This window comes from Pituophis catenifer, unplaced genomic scaffold (assembly GCF_029215685.1).
Source record: "Pituophis catenifer annectens isolate HBS135680 unplaced genomic scaffold, rPitCat1.0.hap2 SCAF_1, whole genome shotgun sequence".
NCBI lineage: Eukaryota > Metazoa > Chordata > Lepidosauria > Squamata > Colubridae > Pituophis > Pituophis catenifer.
The window spans coordinates 22653108-22674146 of record NW_027256881.1 but is presented as its reverse complement, the minus strand read 5'-3'; the positions used below and the strand labels follow the sequence as shown (position 1 = coordinate 22674146).

Sequence of the window (21039 nt, the reverse complement as noted above, 5' to 3'; positions counted from 1 at the left end):
TATAGACACACAAACATCATAAAATTGCTAATTAAAAGATTAATTTTAATTAATTAATTTTAAAGATTGAATCATTAGTATAAAAGTTAGTTTACAAAATGCATATTCTGCTATTCAGTTCAAAATTTACCGGGTGATCTGCAGATAGAGTTGCAATCTGTTGAAGGGTAAACTCAACTGCATACATTTCAGGTTTTTTGCTTCTTGGGAAATAGGAAGAAATACATAAGAGCCAGACATTAAAAAGTTTATAGAAAAGAAAAGGAAAACATCCTTCACTGGACTTGAAAATAATCCCCTGTTTTATTGTACTGCATACTATTCAATATGTTTGGTAGGAGGTTATATTCACTGAAATAATAGGCCAAGAATACTCTTTGATTCAACATTGGGGTAAGAAATCCAGTAACCGTATTCACATTTAGGACATGCAGACAATGGTAGCCTTTCATTTAGGCACCCCATCAGTTGATCCTTGAAGTTGTAACACACGGGTGTCAAACTTGATTGCGTCATGTGTCGTATCGTGACAGTTTTTGCCTTGTGCAGCTGGAATGGGTGTGGTCTATGTGTGATCCATCCGGCCTGCGGGCTGTCAGTTTGACACCCCTGCTTTTATAGCACATCTAATCACAAAGGGAATCATGTCTAATAGCTATTTTTGTAACTATTCATTTCATGAATTTGCCTATGTATTCTCAATTGTTCCTATACTATATACTGTGTGAAAAAAAGCACTTCAATTACTTGTCTTGAATCTTCCACCATTCAGCTTCATTTGATGACTTGGATTTCTAATATTTCTTCTCAATATGTAATTCAGTTCCTTTAGCACAAATTAAAAAAAAAAAGATGTGGGAAATTATTTCCAGCTGTGCATATGAGGAGGTGGATTTTAGCTATATTGGACAGAAACTAGTTTTGCTTTGTAGATTACAAATTGTGTCCAGAATAGGCATTGGTTTATAATTGATAGTGACTGCAACGACTCACTACTAAAAATACTCCTCATTTTATGACCATTCATTTAGTATCCATTCAAAATTACAACAGTACTGAAAAAGCAGATTTATGACCGGTCCTTGCACTTACAATCATCACATTATCCCAGCAGTCACATGATTGTAATTTGTGATCACCATTTGTGACCTTCTCAGCTGATTTCCAACAAGCAAAGTCAATGGGGGAAGCTGGACTCGCTTAATGACTGCAGCAAAAAAGGTAGTAAAATAAGACACATTTATGTGATGACTCACTTAATGACCATATCACTTAGCAACAGACTTTCCAGTCCCAATTATGGCAGTAACTTGAGGACTACCTGAATTTATTAAAAATACAGTAAGTCCTTTTTTTTTAAGCTTCTGTGTGAATAGGAAGGTGAGCTGTTTTAGGGAACCAATTAAAGTTAAAGTGAATTTTAAAGCAGATACAATTTTTTCAGACTCACATGGAATTTTTTCTTGGGAACTGTTAGACAATTGCTATCTTAAATCCTGAAAACATGCTTGTCTCATAGTGCAATATGATTTGGTATTGGATTTAGATTTAGGGATTAAATCAGTGTCTTTGAATTTCTTTTTAAAAAATATTGCAAAATAGGCCGTTACCTACAGCTGATGAGCTCCAAAAAGAGCGAAACCTGTTAAAATAGGTCCTGTAGTATTGGCCTTAATAAGAAGTTCTTTGCATGGTCATATCTACACCTGTCTTTTTAAATTCTTCACAAATGAGCAAACCAGATAAATTTAAACGCAGCCTGGAATCAACTATTACTCAGTGCTGGAGTTTATTAGGACTTTACCTGGAATTCTTGTTCATAAGTAATAATAATAATAATAATCTGGTTTTCTGAGCATTTTTCGATTTTTCTTCATCATAGCATCTACTTTTCTACATCATGCTTTCCTGTTTTAATGTACAACATATTTTTCCTGATTTTATCTCACAAGAGAAATGAGATGAAGAAAGTTAAATGGTATTTTTAAAATTTAACACTCCAAAAACATAATTGGCATATCTGTGAAGAACTTGGACAGATATGCTGGTTTGGCATAATTGTTCAGGTAGTCCTTAAGTTGCAGTCATTTATTTGGACCATAGGATTCAACGTTACAACAGCGTTGAAAAACAACTGAATTTACAGTTGAATTTACAACTTTTTATGCTGTATATTTATGTAGTGTATATTGGAGGTGGAGACCCTTTGAGAGATGTATGCAACGAAATTTCATTTTAATGTATGCCGATTAGTGTACATTCAAAGTGACAATAAAGTTAGTCTAAGTCTAAAGTCCTTTCACCTACAATTGTTGCATCTGTGATCAAAATTTGGATGCTTGGCAATCAACATGCATTTACAACTGTTACAGCCTCTTGGGGTTGTGTGATTGCCATTTGTGACTTTCCCAGCCGGCTTCTGACAAGCAAAATCAGGGAGGAACTTTGATTCTCTTAACGACTGCATGATTCACTTAACTGGCAAAAAAGGTCATAAAATAGGGCATGATTCATTTAATTACCTTGCTTAGCAATAGAAATTCTGTTCCCAATTATGGTTGTAAGTTGAGGACCACTTGCATTTATGTATAAATAAATAAATACTATTGATCTTGAATTCCTGGGTTTTTTTTAAAATAAAAATCAATGTTATAGTAAAAAAAAAAGTTAGTTCTTAACTATACTTAAGGAATATCATATAACTCAGTCTTGATGTTCTCATTTCTTAAACTGATTTAATAATGAAGCCAACGGAAAAGGACCGACCATCTGTTCATAGCTGCAAGATGTTTTTTTTTTCAAGAATACCCTCACCATGAAAATTATAATTGCACCATTAGGGGCTATATTTAACAGAACAGTTCCTAATAGGAAGAAGAGCTTGTGCTCTAGTGCAGTGTAGGAAGAAGCACTTATTTCCCCTTTTGAATCTCCCAGCCCAACAGTAAATTAACTGTTCTTCAAGCTTATTTGCTGGTGGTTACAGTAGAAAGTTAATTATTATGGATCTTTATTAAAACAGAGGTGTGGAAGTGTCTTTGAACTTCTGGTATTTGCTTCCTGTTCTGCATAGTTTAACTCAGTGAATATATAGTAGTCTACATTTCCCAAGTGGCTTCTTTTGGTTTTTATTAGGCTGTTTTCTGCCATAACAGTTGAATAATGAAAGAGTTTATGAATTTCTTCTTGGTATCTAAATTCTCTCCGAACAGCCTGCTAAAATTCTAAATTTGTTTTTAGGATGATTGAAGAAAGTGGAAAGAGGAGGAGGACAATGGCAGAGACAAGACAGCTCTTCATGGAAATGAGTGAGTAGAAGTCTTAAAAGTTTGAAACTTCAATTAAAAATGTGTTGCAGCCTCTTCAAAGAATGTAATCAGTTCCTGTTTCTCCTTAAATTATTACATTGAAATAACAGGGTGTTGTTTCTTGAGAGTTTGTGCCCTAGCATCAGTCTTTAAATAAGATTTAGTGGTGACCTTATATTACCTTTTCCCATTCCACACTTATTTCTCACTGATGGTAAATTTGGATTCTAGAATGTACTATTTCATACTCCTTATGCAATGTATAAATAAGTTAAATTTTGCCACAGAAATGCCAAATGTATGCAAAATGTAAAAATGCCACAGATAAATATTTTTTTAATATGATAGTTAACCATACATTGGTTACTTTTTGTGTGGTGGAATAAATGAACACACACGAGAGAGGGTGGAGTATGATACAGAATTAGTATAATCCAGATAAAAGTTTACAACTCCGTAAGGATTAAGTTTCTAATGTAGTTGCAGTTGTAGTTAGACAGCATAACGTAATAAAAGTCCTCTTTTCATTTAAAAATTGGAAGACATGTGGGAAAGCTCTTTGCTTTTAATTTGTAGGGGCTCAGAATTTTGATGTCATCCGACTGTCAACATATCGGACTGCCTGCAAACTCAGATTTGTGCAAAAAAGATGTAATTGTAAGTAGAAAACATGACTTTGGGGGGAGGGTAGACCTTCATTAAGACATGTTTCAAATTAACAGTTCAAACTAATTTTTCAGTCATGATGGAAAATGTGAACATTCTGAAGTGATAATAGAAAAAAAAATCCTACTCTTTCTGTTTAGTGGAAGAATTGCTGTAACGATGCTTTTCAAGTTTGTGTAAGATTTCCACAAAAACTAATATTATTCTAAACATTTTGTTGGTACACCATCACTGGCTTTGTACAATATACTAAATACTAAGCCTGAGTTAACAAAACACAATATTTATTTTATATAAATGTGTGTTTATATAGCATATTCAAGATACAAGGTATGCTTTTTATTTGTTTGTTTGGTAATATAGGTTACCTATATTACCTATATACAGGTAGTCCTTACTTATTGACCACTTGTTCAATGACTGAAGTTGTGATGGCACTGAACAAGTGTACTTATGACCAGCCCTTGAAGTTCTGGCCATTGCAGTGCTCCTGCAGTCACCTGATCACAGTTCAGGTGCTCATACTTCCAACAGTTGCAGCACCTTTCTTGCTAGCTTCCTATAAGCAAAATCAATGGGGAAGATAGTGGGGAAGGTTGCAAGTTGCTTTGGTAAGTTCCCTACCCTTCCTGCACACCTAATTACACCCTCCCACCTTGGGCCTTCCTGTACTCACACATACCTATCAGCGATCTTCTTCCCAGCCTCCCTGTGCTCACACACACTCTGCTCCCTCTTTCCTAGATCTCCCTATGTTGTACACACCCCGCACCCTCCTTCCTGACTTTCCTGTGCTCGCACACATCCCGCACCCTTCTCTAAGCTTGATGCACCCCACATCCTTCTTCCTGGGCCTCACTGCTTTTGCGCCGACCCTGCACCCTCCTTCCCTAACACTTATGCACTTGCACATACCCCTTATCCTCCTTCCTGGGCCTCTCTTTGTTTGCATGCACCCCACATCCTCCTTCTTGGGTCTCCCTGATTTTGCATATATCCCCCCTCCCACTCCCAGGCCTCCCTTTGCTTGCTCGCATGCACCCCAAGTCATTATAAACACCCCTCAAATCCTCAATGAGTGCAATAAATATATAATAGCTTAACATGATGGCTTGGTTCAGCCAATGGTCTAAAACAGGCTGAATTTCTACAATATGATGGACCTGGACCATAAACTACTGATTTCCCTTTCTCTAGCATGTTGTAAATGCATTCTCAGAAATGCATTCTTAACCTATTCTATTCTTTAATAGATAGAGGTGGTAAATAAGAATCTCTGGGATGAAATCCCCCTTGAAATCCTATCATATTGCCATTCTGTAAGGCTGTGATGACCTGCTTTTTCTCCTAGGCCCTGGGTTAAACTGGATGGAGCACTTTGCAGGATGTGTTTTTTTTAACGTATGAGTGTGTGTGTTTTGTATACAATGACCAGTTACCATCTTGTTTTGTTTTTCTATTGTGTTTTTCTATTTTATTATATTGTGAGCCATGCCAAGTCAGTTTGGCGTACTAAATTAAATTAAATAAACAAATAAGTAATGCAGAAATGGGCCACAAGCTGCATTCATTTTGGCCAAGGCTGCCAGAAAATAAGTGGCAACCCCTCACATGTAGGCAAGTATACATTTTTGGAGTAGTTGAAGGGATAATTAATGAATGTCCCTAGGACTTAAGACTTACACGTTGCTTAGGTGTTTCATTTCAGAATGCTAAGAAGTTATGCCTTTGGTTTTCAGCAGTCATGATCCACTAGGATCCTTAGGCTGAGAAATGAGAACTGGGGCCATATGCAGCCCTGGGAATGGATTGTGGTACAGTCAGTCCTTGGCTTATGTTCATTTGTTCAGCAACTGTTCAAAGTTACAGCTATGCTGAAAAAAATGGGCACACGACTGGTCCCCGGAGTTCTGGCCCTGGCAGCAACCCTGCAGCCACCTGATTGCAATCTGGGTGCTCAGGTCACCAGCTTGTGATTACAACATTGCAGAGACCATGGTCATGTGGTCACCATTTGATAAGCAAGGTCAATGGGAAAGCTGACAGGGAAGGTCATAAGTGGCTCCAGTAAATCGGCCTCACCCGTAACAGCCTCCATCCCCAGGCAGCCTCCATCGACCCCATCCAGGCCCTCTTCTATGCCTTTGGTTTTCAGCAGTCATGATTACTAGGATCCTTAGGCTGAGAAAGGAGAACTGGGGCCTGTATCAGGCCTCCCAAGTCCTTCCCAACCTCCATAACTCATGCATGGCCTACACTGGGCCTCCCAAGTGCTTCTCTCCCTCTCTTGACTCTCTTGACTCGTGAGATTTGCGCAGGCCTCCCAGGGCCTATACTGGCCCTATTATCCCAATGCCATTATAACCCAAAGAATAGCAATAGCAATAGCAATAGCACTTAGACTTATATACCGCTTCACAGTGCTTTACAGCCCTCTCTAAGCAGTTTACAGAACCAGTATATTGCCCCCCAACAATCAGGATCCTCATTTTACTGACCTCGAAAGGATGGAAGGCTGAGTCAACTTTGAGCCAGTCAGGATCGAACTGCCGAACTGCTGGCAATCGGCAGTCAACAGAATTAGCCTGCAATACTGCATTCTAATACTATGGCTTATACCTTTACAGTTTACTTTTTTTTTTTTCTTCAAAAAAATAAGGGGTGAAATGTCTATTCTAGTTGCTGGATCTAGACAGGTGAAAGTGAAAAGAAAGGATATGAGGAGTAGATTTTGACTTCATCTATGCTATTTGACAAAAGAATTTGACAAAAGATCTGGGGCTCATTTCTTTTACATGCTGTTCACAGCAATCAGAATTTAGAAATATTTGTCCTAATTTATCACTTGTTTCTGTTCACCTCACCTTGACTTGATTATCAGACATTGAAAAATACAAGTGTAACAAAGAGGGGAAAAAGGTAGTTCCATCTTGGTCAGTGTAGATATCGTGGGTCTTTTATATGCAATCTAGAGGACTTTTTACACTGGCTGCTATCAAATGATGGTGATGTGGAAGTTAGAGAAAATCCTCAATACAGTATTTATGTTCTTGAAAACAAATGTGCCTGAATGAAGGCAAATGCTGTGGCAGTAGAGAAAATTTTGCCTTTCATGAAATAGAAGATAGTATTCAATGAGGATTGTGTAGTCTAGTAGTTCTTAAAAGACCTAAAGCTGGGAGTATAATGTACAATTTTGAAGGTATGCCAAAAGGCAGGACAGGAAAAATGTGTTAGGAGGAAGTATGTGTAAATTATAATTGCATTATGTGGTACAGAGCAAATTCCTGTTACTTGTTAAAAATAATGTTGCAAGAAGAGGGTGTATTAACGAATACATAATAATATAGCATCAAGAAATTGCAGATGATGGGAGAGCTCATGTTGGCATAGCCAACATGAGTGTGTTCACTGGAACAAAAGAAACTGTTCCCTTCAGTTAATTATTAACTTTTAGAGCACAGCCTGACAGTTTCATTCATGGAGTCACAAAATTCTAAGGGTCATGGCACCGCGAATTTTAGAATGCTTATTTTAAGAGGTTCATAGATAAATATAAGTTATTTTTATGAAGGGAACCTCTGCAATTTTTATTATTACACAATTCTTTTATAGAAGAATTTCCTTTTTAAAAAATATATAGGTAAGATTGTAACAAAGGGTGTATTAGTAGCTATAAGATCATAGAAATGAAAGAGGCTGTTTAGTCCAAGTTCTGGCTTACTGCAGGAGTTAATTATTAAAGCATCTTTAACAGATGGTTTTCTGGCCTCTGCTTGAACATGTGAAAAGGAGCCCATCACCGCCCTGGATAATTGGCACCGCTGCCAAGCTGTTTTTATAGTTAGCATGCTTTTTCCTAACATTTAGCCAGAAACTGTCTTCTTGTAATTTAAACCCAGGAATGTGCAAAATTTACTGATTTGATAGTGGAATATTCTGGAGAACTTTCTCCCGGACCATGCCATTCTGGAACATCATGTCTGAAACACTTCAAATTGCTTCTGATTTGTAGGATTTGCTTTTGGAAATTGCTAAATTATTTAGTACAGTAGATCAGAGAGGGAACAGAATGTTCTGTAGTTGGGTTTTTTTTAAATTTTAAATAAATCAGTTTATTTAATTTACTGAGGCATATAGGTTGCTCCAATCCCAAACAGCTTACTATCCCTAGTTTATTATTTATTATTTATTATTCCATGAAATAATGCTTGGGATGACAGAGGACAGACCTTGACTATATGTATGAAACTCCTGTAGTCTTCCCCCCATCCCCCCAAGGCTAGACATTTCCAGTTCTTTCCAGTTCTTGTAAGTTTCCATGCTATGATTCTCCTATTCTACCCAGTTTCTTTGCATCTTCCTGAAATAGTGGTACTCAGAAGTGGATAAATACATCAGGTAGCCTTGGACCAATGCAGACTCTAGTAGTAATATTACTTTCTGTGATTTAGAAACTATATTTCTATTGAGGCATCAAAAAGCCTCTATTTGTAGGAAAGCATTGCTGGGAAGCAACTATTTGAGTTGTGAACCAGTTTTATAATAGATTTAGGAGGATTGAAGGAGATAATGTTGGTATGCAGTTAAAATTATACTGTGAACCAGCTCAAATAAGTAAGGTTAGGAGTGGAGGAAAGCATCACTGGAAAGCAATCGATTAAGATGCGAACCAGCCAAAAAATAAACTCAGGAGGAAGGGGAGGAGGTAATACTAGAGAATAGCCAAACTGAACCAGTTAAATAAATAGAGATAGAAGTGGCGGAAAACACTGTTGGGAAATAGCTATTTAAATTATGAATCAGTTAAATATTAGACTTTAAAATAAAGTATTTTGGGAGTGACAAATTCTAGATGGAAATGTTGATTGATTTAGAAACAATTAAGAGAGGAGGAAAATATTCTTTGTCAAGATTATGGATAGTAGTTGCCATTTAAAAGAGGTACAATATAGACTTGATGTAATACGTCTTAGAAATGAGGAATATATATGAAATATTAATTGTTAAAATGACAAAGATTTGGAATGATGTCTATTTGGAAATAATTGTTTAGAATTTAGGGTGACATAGTAGAATGTTTAAAATCTAAATATTTAGAATAAGATTTTTTTTTCTTTTTCTTTTTAAAGAGGTAAATGGATAAAATTTGGAACAAAATTGGTTGAGGGAATGTGAGTAATTGTATTTACTTTATACCGGATCAAATCCTTGCTCTAAAAAGATGTATTTTATGTTTTTTGTTTTAAAAAATAAAAAAAACTTTAAAAAAAAAAGCCTCTATTTGTTTTTGTTTTTAATACAATAGTTAAATCACATTGGTAACTCTTTCAGCTATAATTCTGAGGTCCTTTTCACACATTTTATTACCAAGGTAAATATTCCTCACCCTGTATCTTCCTTCCTTCCTTCCTTCCTTCCTTCCTTCCTTCCTTCCTTCCTTCCTTCCTTCCTTCCTTCCTTCTGATTTTATTTATAACACCTTACATCACTTGGGGCTTATATATGTTGCCTATTCTGGGTAGAATTTGCTTGCCTAGTACAAGTAAACAGGAAATGTTCCACTTATTTATTGTAAGGTGTGGCAGCAAAATTACATGGAGCTGAACATTTTCAGTGAGCTCCCCCTCAGGTGAAAGTAACTCCCATGCCCATGGTTATTCAGAAATTTTTAAGATGTAGCTTTTCTAGATGACTTTTGGAATTTGATTTTGGTCTGAGCCAGACATGACACCAGAAATTTTGTTTAATGTTGTTATTTTTATTTTTGATTGTTGTACATATTGTATAATCCCTTAATTGTCCATAGATTGAAGCAATATAGAAACCTTACGATTATTTTTTTTGTAATATTTGTAATATTTTTGTTTTTCCAGTACATCTTGTGGATATCTGGAATATGATTGAAGCCTTCAGAGATAATGGCCTTAACACATTGGACCATAATACAGAGATCAATGTATCTCGACTAGAAACTATCATTTCTTCCATTTACTATCAGCTGAATAAACGCCTTCCATCTACTCACCAGATCAGTGTGGAGCAATCCATCAGCCTTCTCCTCAACTTCATGATAGCAGCATATGATAGGCAAGTGGTTTTGTTCTTGAAGCAATCTATGTTTCTTCTGACCAAAAACTAGGTGGCCTGGAGTAAGCCTGAGATCTATAGAACCCAAGTTGGAGCCTGGGTCAATAGAGCCAATCTTAGCTTTTCTAACTGTGATTTGTTGAATTAATTGAATAGTCAAAACCAAAACTGAAGTTTTTAAGACAAGAATTTTTTATAGGTAGTCCTCGATTAACAAAACAGTAGTTGGGACAGAATTTCTGCTGCTAAGTGATACAGTCACATAACTGTGTTGCTTAGCGATGGCAGTTGCAGCACTTCCTAGTTGCTGTCATTAAGCAGCAACTGAGACATCATTAAATAGTGACCATATGAGGATATCATATGGTCACTATTTGTTAACTTCTGGCTTCCCCATTGACTTTGCTTGTAAGAAGCTGGCAAAGAAGGTTGCAGATGGTGACCAAGTGACCTCAGAGATGTTGCAGTGGCCAGAACTTCAAGAACTGGTCATAAGTACTACTCGGTCAACCCCATTATAAGTTTGGTCACTGAACAAATGGTCATTAAGCAAGGATCGTCTGTATTTTTCTTTCTTCTTTTCCCTTTTGTCTTTTAGATTGTAATACTAGGAATGGCAACTGCTTTACTTTTCCTTGACTGTAAACTACAATAGCAAATACTACCGTATATACTTGAGTATAAGCCGACCCGAATATAAGCCGGGGCACCTAATTTTACCACAAAAAACTGGGAAAATTTATTGACTCAAGTATAAGCCTAGGGTGGGAAATGCAGCAGCTACTGGTAAATTTCAAAATAAAAATAGATACCAATAAAATTACATTAATTGAGGTATCAGTAGGTTAAATGTTTTTGAATATTGATTTCAAAGAAAAACAGTAAACTAGCTCTGTAAGTGGAAAAGAGGATCAACAAAAACAATTTGGTATCAACAATAACTTTAAAAGTACTGTATATGAATTGGGTAGCTATATAAATTTGTTTAATAAATACAATAGGAAAGGTATTTGGGGATTCCAGAATTTACATGGCACTAATTGGATTTTTGATCTCCCTTTTATTTTGAGACATAATAGACTAGTTTTACACTATAAAAAAATTACACAAGAGAATTTTGCTTCCAGGGGGCTGCAGAGAGTCTTGCTAGGCACCCCCCTCATGCCCCTAGCAAGCCTTCCTGCAGCCCCTGGGAGCCAAAAAGGGGCGCGGGAGAGGGGCGCCGCACTCCCCCCATGCCCCATTTTACCTTTAGCAAGCCTCCCTGCAGCCCCTGGGAGCCAAAACGGTTGCAGGAAAAAAGGCATTTTTTTCCTTACTCGAGTATAAACCGAGGGGGGCTTTTTTCAGCATAAAAAATGTGCTGAAAAACTCGGCTTATACTTGAGTATATACGGTATGTTTCTTTATTCAGAAGCCTTCTATTTAAAACATCAAATTAGTATGTATGTACGGCTCAGTGGCTAAGACTCTGAGCTTGTTGATCAGAAAGGTTAGCAGTTTGGCAGTTCGAATCCCTAGCGCCACATAACAGAGTGAGCTCCTGTTACTTGTCTCAGCTTCTGACAACCTAGCAGTATGAAAGCATGTAAAAATGCAAGTAGAAAAATAGGGATCACCTTGGTGGGAAGGTAACAGCATTCCATGCGCCTTCGGCGTTTAGTCATGCTGGCCACATGACCACGGAATTGTCATCAGACAGCGCTGGCTCTTTGGCTTAGAAACAGAGATGAGCACCGCCCCCTAGAGTTGGGAACGACTAGCACGTATGTGCGAGGGGAACCTTTACCTTTACCTTTTTACTTGGTAGCCAGCACATTTTTTCCTATTAGTCATTGCCTGATGAGGGTGCCTTTCCTTTTTCACTCAGCAACTGGCAATCTTTCCTCCCACATAAGGGAGAAGACTAAGTAGAGCAAACAGCATTGTTCTGTAGAAGTTTAAGTCGTTTATATGATTTTTTAAAAAGGAAAATTAAACATCCTCTAAGAAACATTATTGTGACCATCTGTTTTGAAACCTGGGTTAAAAATGCCAGGAAATTATATTTTTTTTCTTGATCTTTGTTCCTAGTCTGCAAAGCCCAGTTTGCAGACAGACTTTTCACTTGTTACTCTAGCTTTCAGATGATAAAAGAGAACAGATCTGTGTCAAGCTTTGGTTTGGTTTTTTGGTTTTTTTAAAAAATTTTTGCTGTGGAGGTGGAAGTTGAAAGAAAGAAACATTTTCAGTTCCTGCAGAAGGAAGGAAGCAGGCTGTGAACAACTGAAGGAAGTAAAAAGCAGTCTATTTACAAAGCAAACTTCCTTCAAATAAATTTGTAGTTAGTTTGAAGCAGAATAGGAATTTATTGACTGGGAATAATTTGGAAGGATTCATTTGCAGGGTGAAAAATAGTGGCTAAAACTTCAAAATTTATTTAGCAGCTATATTTAATTCAAGAAAGAGGAGAGAGGCAAAAGAGATTGGTTGGATTGAATTATCATATTTGGTCAGTTTGTTTTAGCCATAAATAACTGCTGAATAAGCCCATCAAAATGTGAACGCAGACTTATCCAAAAACTTCTTACAAGCTTTTTTGTTAATTGTGATGTATAGCAACCTGAACATACTCTTACAACTCTTACATACTAAGATCTCATCTATAGCCTCTTTGGCAAAGATATAAGAAGTACCATGCATATAATATTTAAATTGCCACTGCGTGCTCTTTTGATAGAGATACTGATATAGAAAATGACAATATTGGTGAGGCAATTGATAGCTTCTCAAATCTACACACATCCAGCTAAGTGAAACTGTCTTTGTATATAGCTTGGAACACTGAGGCAATTGAGAACTGAAACAGAATCTACTACAGAATTAACACAAATAACTCTGTAGAATTAAAAACCCATAACAAATTATTGTATAAGCCGAATTCTTTTTTCAGATAGAAGATATGTGTCTTTTAGGTATCTGACCTTGATTTAACAATTCCAGAAACTGCTTGCGTTGTATAATAGATGAGGTGAATTCCTCTTCAGTTCAGTTAGCTCTCTTTTCTCATAATATTTTTTTTCCTAGCAGAAAAGTAGCTTTTTTTGACAAATATTGTTATATGTTGTCCTGTTGAATAAAATGGTAGCTGTCCATAAATCAGATGCTTTCTTACTCCAGCAGTAATTTAAAATTTCTTATGTAGTGTGTATGGTTTATCTTTTACAGTGAAGGTCATGGAAAATTGACAGTGTTTTCCATAAAGGCAATGATGGCAACTATGTGTGGTGGAAAAATTCTGGACAAGTTAAGATGTGAGTATTTTGAGCTAATAATCTATTATTAAAATTTTATGGAAACAAACACCAACTTTGTGGCATTTAAAATGCTTACTTTCATCATTGCTTTTTTTGCTATGGGATAGAATGAGATTATATAACATTATAGCAATAGCAATAACACTTAGGTTTATATACCGCTTCATGGTGCTTTACAGCCCTATCTAAGCAGTTTACAGAGTCAGCATATTGCCCCCAACAGTCTCATTTTACCCACCTCGGAAGGATGGAAGACTGAGTTAACCTTAAGCCAGTGAGAATCGAACAGCTAGCAGTCGGCAGAATTAGCTTGCAATTCTGCATTCTAATCACTGTGCCACCACGGTTCCTATTATTATCCTTTACTTTTTTCTTTTATTCAGGGAATATACTTATTTGTAAAATAGTAAGACTTTACAACAAATGAACTGCCTGCTGAATGTTAGGGTTTAAATATTAAACTTATAACATATTGTGAGCCACATTTTCATATCTGCCTTTGATTTGCATTTTAGATAGTTTCTCTCAAATGTCAGATTCCAATGGACTGATGATATTTTCAAAATTTGACCAGTTTCTAAGAGAAATTCTGAAACTTCCTACAGCTGTTTTTGAAGGGCCTTCTTTTGGATACACAGAAAACTCTGTGCGAACATGTTTTCCTCAGCAGGTAAGCTTTATGTGAGATGATACACAGGGCTTTAAATGCTGACATATTCAATGTCCTCCAAATTAATCATAAAAGATGAGTCTATGAAAGACTAAGTTCCCTTTCTAATTTTCTAGAAAAACACAGCTCCCCGATGTACCGTAATTTTCGGACTATAAGACACACTTTCCCCCCGCAAGAAAAGTGGGTGGAAATGTCTGTGCGTCTTATAGAGTGAATACGGGCCTGTTTTTGGCCTCCCAAACCCTCCATGGGTCCCATTTTTGCCCTTCCAGGCGTCCAGAAGCACTCTGCAGAAACCCTCCACGCGTCCCATTTTTGGCCTCCCTGACAAAAGCGGGAGCTGCAGAGGCCTCTGGAGGCCAAAAACGGGAGCTGCAGAGGCCTCTGGAGGCCAAAAACGGGCCCATTTTTGGCCTGCAGAGTGCTTCTGGAAGTCGGGGAAGGCAAAATGGGACGCATGGAGTCAAAAATTTTTTTTCTTGTTTTCCTCCTCTAAACCTATGTGTGTCTTATGGTCTGGTGCGACTTATAGTCTGAAAAATACAGTATATTCATTCATTTGTTCATTCATCCTAAAATAAACACACATTTCTAAAATATATTTTAAAGAAAAGCGTAGGGGATAACAATGCTGCTTTGCCTTTTAATTAAATTCTAATGCAAATAACCTATTTTATAGATTTATTATAACTGTAAGATAAATGTGAGTATATTGAGACTAAAATGCTATCTAGTAAAATAACACAATTGAATCAGAATTTCTTTATTTTTAAGATTAATGGATTTTGGAGAGGGAAAGATGCATTTAGCTATGCGTTTAACTCTGCCATAGAACTCAAAAACACATAACCTTAATTCAGCTTTATGTTTATTGCTTTATGTTTCTTACAAGCATTGTTTTGTATTGGGTAGGTTTTTTTACTCACTTATTAGTCCAATTCTGTTTGGCTTTTCTCTGAACTTTTATTTGTTTATTTTGCAGAAAAAAGTAACATTAAACATGTTTTTAGACACCTTAATGGCTGACCCTCCACCCCAGTGCCTTGTGTGGCTACCTCTGATGCATAGACTTGCCCATGTTGAAAATGGTATGTGGCCTATACTCCTGAACTGTTTTTTATATGTATGAGCTTTGTGCTTCCAAGTTCACTGAATTATCTGTTGCAACCTGGGTGCTCTTTAAGTCAAACTTGTGTGACTTAATGTGCAACGGAATGATATGCGTGTCTGGAACATTCTGTGAACTTGTTTAAGTTCAATATTTGAACTTAAACAATATTTAAGTCTACCGTAGTATGTATCATTGAGTTTCACTTTAGTAAAAAAAAAATTTAAAACCTTGTTGAATCAAGTCTAGGCCCAATCTAATCCACCATTCTACTTCTCCTCAATATCTAGTCATTACTTCTGAGGGGCTGAAATGTAGACTATGAGCTGACGTATTTTCCTTGACAACTGGTAGGCAACAGCATACTGCTTATGGTCTTGGAAACAGTGTACAGTTCCCATTGGTGTGAGCTAATTATAACCTTTCATTCCGTGAATTTGTCTAACTTCTTTTTAAGTCTTCTGTTGGGTCCCTTCACAAACTATGATCTAAATCAGAGGTCTTCAAACTTGGCAGCTTTAAGACTTGTGGACTTCAACTCCCAGATAGCTGGCTGGAGAATTCTGGGAGTTGAAGTCCAGAAGTCTTAAAGCTGCTAAGTTTGAAGACCTCTGTTCTAAATGAACCATTCTTGTATCTGATGCCTTCCTTAGGAGCAGTGGCATGGACAAGTTCATTTAAGTATACCTTTCTTGATCTGCAATAAGATTAATTTTGATGATTCCCCTCTTGATTTTTCTAAGTCAAATTTGGTTACAATTTTTTTTCTAGGAGTGCTATTCCTCACTACTTCTATGTTGAACTTGATAGCAGTGTGGTTGTTATTTCAAAGAGTCTCATTAACAGCTACACCTCATACCCTGTTCCGGGGGAGGACTCTGTAATCATTCCCATTGACTGTCATTAAGAGAATCCTAATCTCAACTTCATCTTCCTAAGTCTTAACTTAAAATATTGCACAGTGTAGCAATTATAGACAGGAGATATGAGCTGGAAGATCTCCTCCCTCCATTCCAAGCTTGGATTGGCCTTGCACCTTTACAAAATATCTGGTAAGATTAGAGACTAATCAGTTTACCTTAGCCTCTGTCCAATATTTCATAGCTATTAAACTCTTCACTTGCTAGTAATTGGGGTTGTGTTTGTTATTGTTTGACTTATCTAAAACCAGAAAAAAGGGTAGAACTAGAAGTTTATAGACAATAAGGTAAAGGTTTCCCACACATGTATACTAGCCGTTTCTGGCTCTAGGGAGCGATGCTCATCTCCGTTTCAAAGCCGAAGAGCCAGTGCTGTCCAAAGACGTCTCCATGGTCATGTGGCCGACATGACTCAGCTCCGAAGGCACACAGAGCACTGTTACCTTCCCACCAAAGTGGTCCCTATTTTTCTACTTGCATTTTTTATGTGCTTTCAAACTGCTAGGTTGGCAGAAGCTGAGACAAGTAACAGCACTACGTTATGCGGCACTAGGGTTTCAAACCATTGAACTGCCGACCTTCTGATCGACAAGCTCAGCGTCTTAGCCACTGAGCCACTGTGTCCTCTTTATAGACAATATATGACTCCTATTTAAAGTACAGTATGTAGAATTTTTGTAACACTAGTCTCATTGAGGACCTTTTATGCAGTTTAGGACGAAGAGGCCTGTTTTTTCAGATGCAGTTCTTACTATTCTTTTTTTCCCCTTTTATCTCCTTCAAGTCTTCCATCCTGTGGAATGTTCTTACTGCCGGTGTGAGAGCATGATGGGCTTCCGATACCGATGCCAGCAGTGCCACAACTATCAGCTCTGTCAAAACTGTTTTTGGCGTGGCCATGCAAATGGCCCTCACAGCAACCAGCATCAAATGAAAGAGCATTCCTCTTGGGTAATCACTCTCTAATGTACTCTTTTCTCTAAAGGCAGGTCCGGTGCCATTATAGTATGTGAGTGATAAGCAAGGAACATTCCACAGTCTGCAGCCATATTGGGGAGAATGATGGACAGACCAAACAACATACTTTTTAGTAATGTTGGTCCTTTGATTAAAATAGAAAGCCCCACAGCACTCTGAGGGCTTGAACAGTGCAATAAAAATATGTGAAGGGTTACAATTCTGATGCACTCTGAACAAGTTGCCTTGATGGAATATTTAGAGGCCACTTGTATGAGTTGTTTCCAGAACATAGATAACGATGGGGTTTTTTTATTAGTATACTATAATACTCGTGACCAGGGATGGCTTCTAAGGTGACAAGTATGTTAGGTTTGGCTGTAGGAACAAGCTGGTTATCTTTTGGTTGTTTTGCTGCTCAGCTGGATCCCTCTCTGGTTCCTAGATCTGGTCTCTGGGCTGGTGTTGGAATCTCCTTGTTTTATGATGCTGGGTGATTTCAGTCTCCATGCCTAGGGACCTGGTCAGGGAAAACTTAAGAATTCCTAGCTGTCATAGCAAGTATAGTCTTAGCAAATGTAATCTATAACCCATCACACTTGGTTGCCATACATCAGACCTTGTGTTTGCCTTGGAGCAATTAAATTATAATCATAATATAGAGAATATTACTGCATTAAAGAAGGAAATATCTCAAAAAAGTTTTATGATAGAAAGCTAATTTAACCTTATGAGCCTTATTATCAATTATTTTGGCATAATTAATAGAGCAGGATAGTTTTTGTGCCCAACAGTTAATTTAGGGAATTTATGGAGCGGCGCAGTGGCGTAGAGGTGAAGACGTTCACTTCCCACCTAGACCCTTTCAGTTGCCCCAACTCCACCCTGAAAAAGGGATTATAGGGTCATGAAAAGAAAAAAAAAAGTTAATTTAGGGAATTTATAAACAGCTAATTTAGGGAATAAAGGCTGCATAACATTTAATATAACGTTCAATAGTTAATTTAGGAAATTTATAAAATACTACTGGTATATTTTTATAAATACTATATTTTTAGGATTATCTATTTTAGATAGCACACTCTGTGCACTATCTTTGTCTGGCCAGCAGTATGTTTGCAATGAGATGCTCAGCCTCTTTCTTCAAATCCCAATGTATCCCTTCACTGTTTCCTTCCTAATTTCTTTCTAAAGTTTGCCCAGTTGTGCAGAATTTGCATTGGAAGAGATGACTGATGATTTATTACACTTTAATGACAGCCTTCTCACTCCAATGCATATTCTGTGGATTTGTCTAGTAAAATTAATTAGTATTTTAAAAGAGAAAAGGTTTTCTTTGGCATCAGTTGAGACTTGAAGCTGGTAGGGAATGCTTGGGAGGCTGTAAAAGAGACTGAATTATCTGTTTATTTAATAAAACTACTTACTGGCAGGTGAGATACCTTGCTCATAAAACTATTAGTAAAAATAGCTTAGCCTAGATCTAAAAAAAAATAGTTCAACAATATGCTGATGGTCAGTAGTCCTTTTCTTGGCAAAGGATTTGAGAGAATGCCAGGTGATGAATTCAGTTATTCATAATAAAAGCTGGGTTTTGTGATCCATTTCATTTAGACTTCAGATCTATATTTAATTATAGAAACTGTTATATGATTTTTGCAGAGAGATGGCAGGTAACCAAGAAACATACTGCTATTTTTATTTATTTTTTGATTGCTCAGTGGCTTTTGCTACTAAACATTACCGGTACATTGTTTTCTGGCTAAGCTGTTTGAATCATGTCTGGAAGCATCGATTGATAGCTGTGCTAATTCTATTTTATTAACCATCCTGATTATATTATCAGGATCTTAATATTTAGGGGACATTTCCCTTGTAGGATTAACTGAGTTATGTGGAAGGGATGTAAGCTGTGATGGAATACCGAATAGGGAGGGCAGCAAGACAAGACAGTTAAGGGAGAAAACATGGCCAGCACAGCAAGTTCCTGAATCCAGGGGAAGGAGAATGTATAATAAAAAGACTCAAAAGTAACTCTGCCTTAATTACATTAGATTATGTAAAAGAATTACTTTAATGGGCTTTCTATATTCTGTTGTATTACTCTGCTAGCAATCCAGTAATGGACTTGTCAGAAATCTAAGTAGTTCTTGTTACTGGAGTTTGTCAGCTTTGACAAATATTGTTATACACATGTGTGTTCGCATGCATATATGTGGATTTATTCATAGTATGGATGATGTGCATTCATAATTATAGCCACGAGCAATGATTGCTGTATTGCATAAGCAACTCAGGTTATTGGATATGAAAAACAATTTCCTTCTTATAATGACTTCTTGTATATACCGGTAAATTGCCCTGGCAATTACATGTTGTTTTGTTCAAAGTTACAGTGGACTTTATTTCATTTCAGTGCACTTACTGGCATAAGTAGAATTACAATATAATGCCTGTCCAGAAGTTACTTATTTTCCCTGTATGTTCTAAACATTTCACCACATAATAAATAAGTACTTGGGCTATGATCCAGAATGTCCACTTCCCTTTGCGATTAGGTGAGACAAAGCCTTCTATACTCACACAATGGCAGAACTCTAGTCATTAATATTTTAAGCTTTCTTGTGCTTAATATGAAACGCTTTAGACGTGACTGTATTTATGTATGCAAGAAAAAAGCAAAGTGTTTTCAGCACTATTTCTATGGCCATTTATAGTTTAAAAATTGTTGATAGGTGATGCAAAATTGGAATACTCGAACCAAGGCTCTTCAGATATATCTGATTTATCATATGTGAATAGTGGACTCCTTTTTTAATAATTATTTTTACTTAAAATAATATGACAGCTATATCAGTCATATTATTTTAAATAAAAATAATCATTAAAAAGAGGAGTCCACTACTCACATATAATAAATTGTTTTCACCTTAGTTGCAAATGTAATGTGGCATACTTAAGCCACCGTAAGCCATTCTGTTAGGTGACTCGGACATCTTTATTTTAACAGGTCATGATATGAAAGTAACTTTAAGAACATGCTTTTTTCTTTCTTTCCATTCTGTTGGAGATTCTAAGAGCACTAAATAGTGGAATGAAATATTGTCCATAAATAAGTAAATAAATGGTAAGAATCTGCTTGTGTAGTTCACTAGTTCAAATGTAACACTGGAGTTGAATATAATTTCAAAATGAACGTTACTTGAAAATTCTGAAAACGTGTAAATACAACTAATGTAAAATACAACAAGTATAAAAGGCAGTAAGTGGACAAATATCTTTTCAAACAAAAAAATAAGGAGATTAACTTGATTTCTGTAGTTCACATAGGAAATCCTATTTTAATAAGTGGTACAAACAACCACCATCAGTTATTGTTATAACATTAGGATCTCAAACTCTTAATTTTTTAAAAAGGTTTTGAGTAGAAAAAATGCTTTTTCTTTTTAAAATAATGTCAGCAAAATTAACACATTCTGGTATCCACAATAGAGCTGATTTATTGAAAATCTTAAACATGTTAATATTGTTAACTTTGTCTATTGCAAAACCCTTCAAATTGGCTTTAAAAAAAACATAGAGAAATTGACCAGAATATGATTGTGTGTATTTTTTTAGTCAAAGTGCTTTTCGGACTCAAACTATACACAAATTAATTACAGATCTCTGCTGGTTATCCAGGGTAAAACATCTTTCTGCTACAAGTAGTAAGATTTTTGTATTCTGTTAGTGGTTTTAAACCAGTTTTTTTTTTTTTTAATAATTTTTTTTCTGGCAAGTTTAAGATATGTGGACTTCCAACTGCTGGAATTCCCCAGTCAGCATCTCCCCATTTTCCCCACTTATAAAAAGAGTTTATGCTGAAATACAGTACCACCTCTAGCTGGGTTATATTCCTTCAAGTGTATATCCTTTCTGTTTTAATTGTTGCTGGGTATTACACAATGTTGTTTTTGAAAATAGTCTAGAAACTGGCAAATCCAGTGGACCTGGAAACAGAATTGATAGCAATGGCATAGTA

General features: G+C 36.5%; 1 protein-coding gene across 1 annotated transcript in view; it reads left to right on the top strand.

Moving 5' to 3' along the window:
• DTNB (dystrobrevin beta) overlaps positions 1 to 21039 on the top strand; it is a 115747-nt gene that overhangs the window by 14931 nt on the left and 79777 nt on the right. The window contains exons 2-8 of the mRNA XM_070946856.1: positions 3241 to 3308; positions 3885 to 3965; positions 9851 to 10064; positions 13272 to 13357; positions 13876 to 14030; positions 15016 to 15121; positions 16846 to 17012. Coding sequence (XP_070802957.1) covers positions 3242 to 3308; positions 3885 to 3965; positions 9851 to 10064; positions 13272 to 13357; positions 13876 to 14030; positions 15016 to 15121; positions 16846 to 17012 — 876 coding nt within the window. The 5' untranslated portion in view covers position 3241. The remainder of the gene's footprint in view (positions 1 to 3240; positions 3309 to 3884; positions 3966 to 9850; positions 10065 to 13271; positions 13358 to 13875; positions 14031 to 15015; positions 15122 to 16845; positions 17013 to 21039) is intronic.